The sequence below is a fragment of the Phalaenopsis equestris genome, unplaced genomic scaffold (genome assembly GCF_001263595.1).
Source record: "Phalaenopsis equestris unplaced genomic scaffold, ASM126359v1 Scaffold000893, whole genome shotgun sequence".
NCBI classification, from domain to species: domain Eukaryota; kingdom Viridiplantae; phylum Streptophyta; class Magnoliopsida; order Asparagales; family Orchidaceae; genus Phalaenopsis; species Phalaenopsis equestris.
Window position 1 is genome coordinate 331,847 of NW_018165332.1, and position 1,079 is coordinate 332,925.

Consider the following 1,079-nt stretch of genomic DNA (forward strand, 5'->3'; position numbering starts at 1 on the left):
GCAGCAAAGCTGACGATTGAAGGGAAATGGTCCGCTGCCACGGATGCCAGAAATAGAGTACTGACTCGACTCAAGAAAGACATCGGCTTAGCCACACTCTTAAACATCAAGAAGAAGCACAAGTACGCCACATCAATGCTTAAGAAATTTCTCAACAAAGACGAGGTCAAATCAGTGTTGGGTGTCGGAAAGACGACGGCTTGGGTTAGATGCAACAAACTGGTGAAAAATGCTCTGCATGAGGATGTGATGAAGACTGTTAAGACGATGGTGGAGGATGTGGTGAGGAAGACAAGGGTACTACTTTATGAAGGAGCGTTGGATTTGAAGGATGGCGTGCTGTCAGTGGAGGCTTGGGTGAGGGAGATGGAGTGGGAGGGAACTCCGAGGTTCTTAGAGGCGACGAGAGAGGAGTGGAGAGTAGAAGGGGAGGTTGCGGGGACTGTGCAGAGCTGGGGGAACTTGACGCATGTCGTGGTTTTCGACGCCGGACATTTGGCTGCGGCAGACCGGCGGATGAATACGCAGGCTATGATTGAAGGCTGGGTTTTGCAGAGTGGAAGTTTTTTCAGGAAATAAGATGATCAGCACCAAACCCCCAATGATCGAAATAAAAAAGATAAATAAATAAATAAAAATCGACTATTTACAAAAATAGCATTATATATACGAGTATTTTTATATCTCACACTCAAATTTTTAATGTGACCTTTAATTTTTTATAAGTGCAACAGAAATAACACTCGACATATCCTGTTCAAATTCCATTTTCTTCTCCGCATAAATTATGTACTCACTCTCTTCTCCCATAAAGAAATTTAACATATAAGAGTTTGAACGCAATTCTGTGTGTGGACTTCAGTCATATACCGTCATATGTGCTACATCACGGAGTTTATTGAGAGTTTATTGAAGTGAAACCACAAAAATTATTAAAGTGTTTCACTTCAGTGAAGGTTATTGAGGGTTTAATGAATGAAGTGAAAAGAGGATGTTATTGAGGGTTATTTCAGTGTTATTGGAGTTAATACCCCAACAACCCCCTCAATAAACTTCTAACAACCCTCCAAATAACATCT

At 41.6% G+C, this 1,079-nt stretch overlaps 1 protein-coding gene across 1 annotated transcript; it reads left to right on the forward strand.

The window, feature by feature from the left end:
- LOC110032244 (serine carboxypeptidase-like 50) lies at nucleotides 1-742 on the forward strand (the record flags this gene model as incomplete). The annotated part of the gene is given in 1 exon segment (XM_020735811.1): nucleotides 1-742. A coding segment is annotated over 1 exon segment (579 nt), but the record flags the coding sequence as incomplete, so codon positions are not given.
- Nucleotides 743-1,079: the final 337 nt, after the last annotated feature.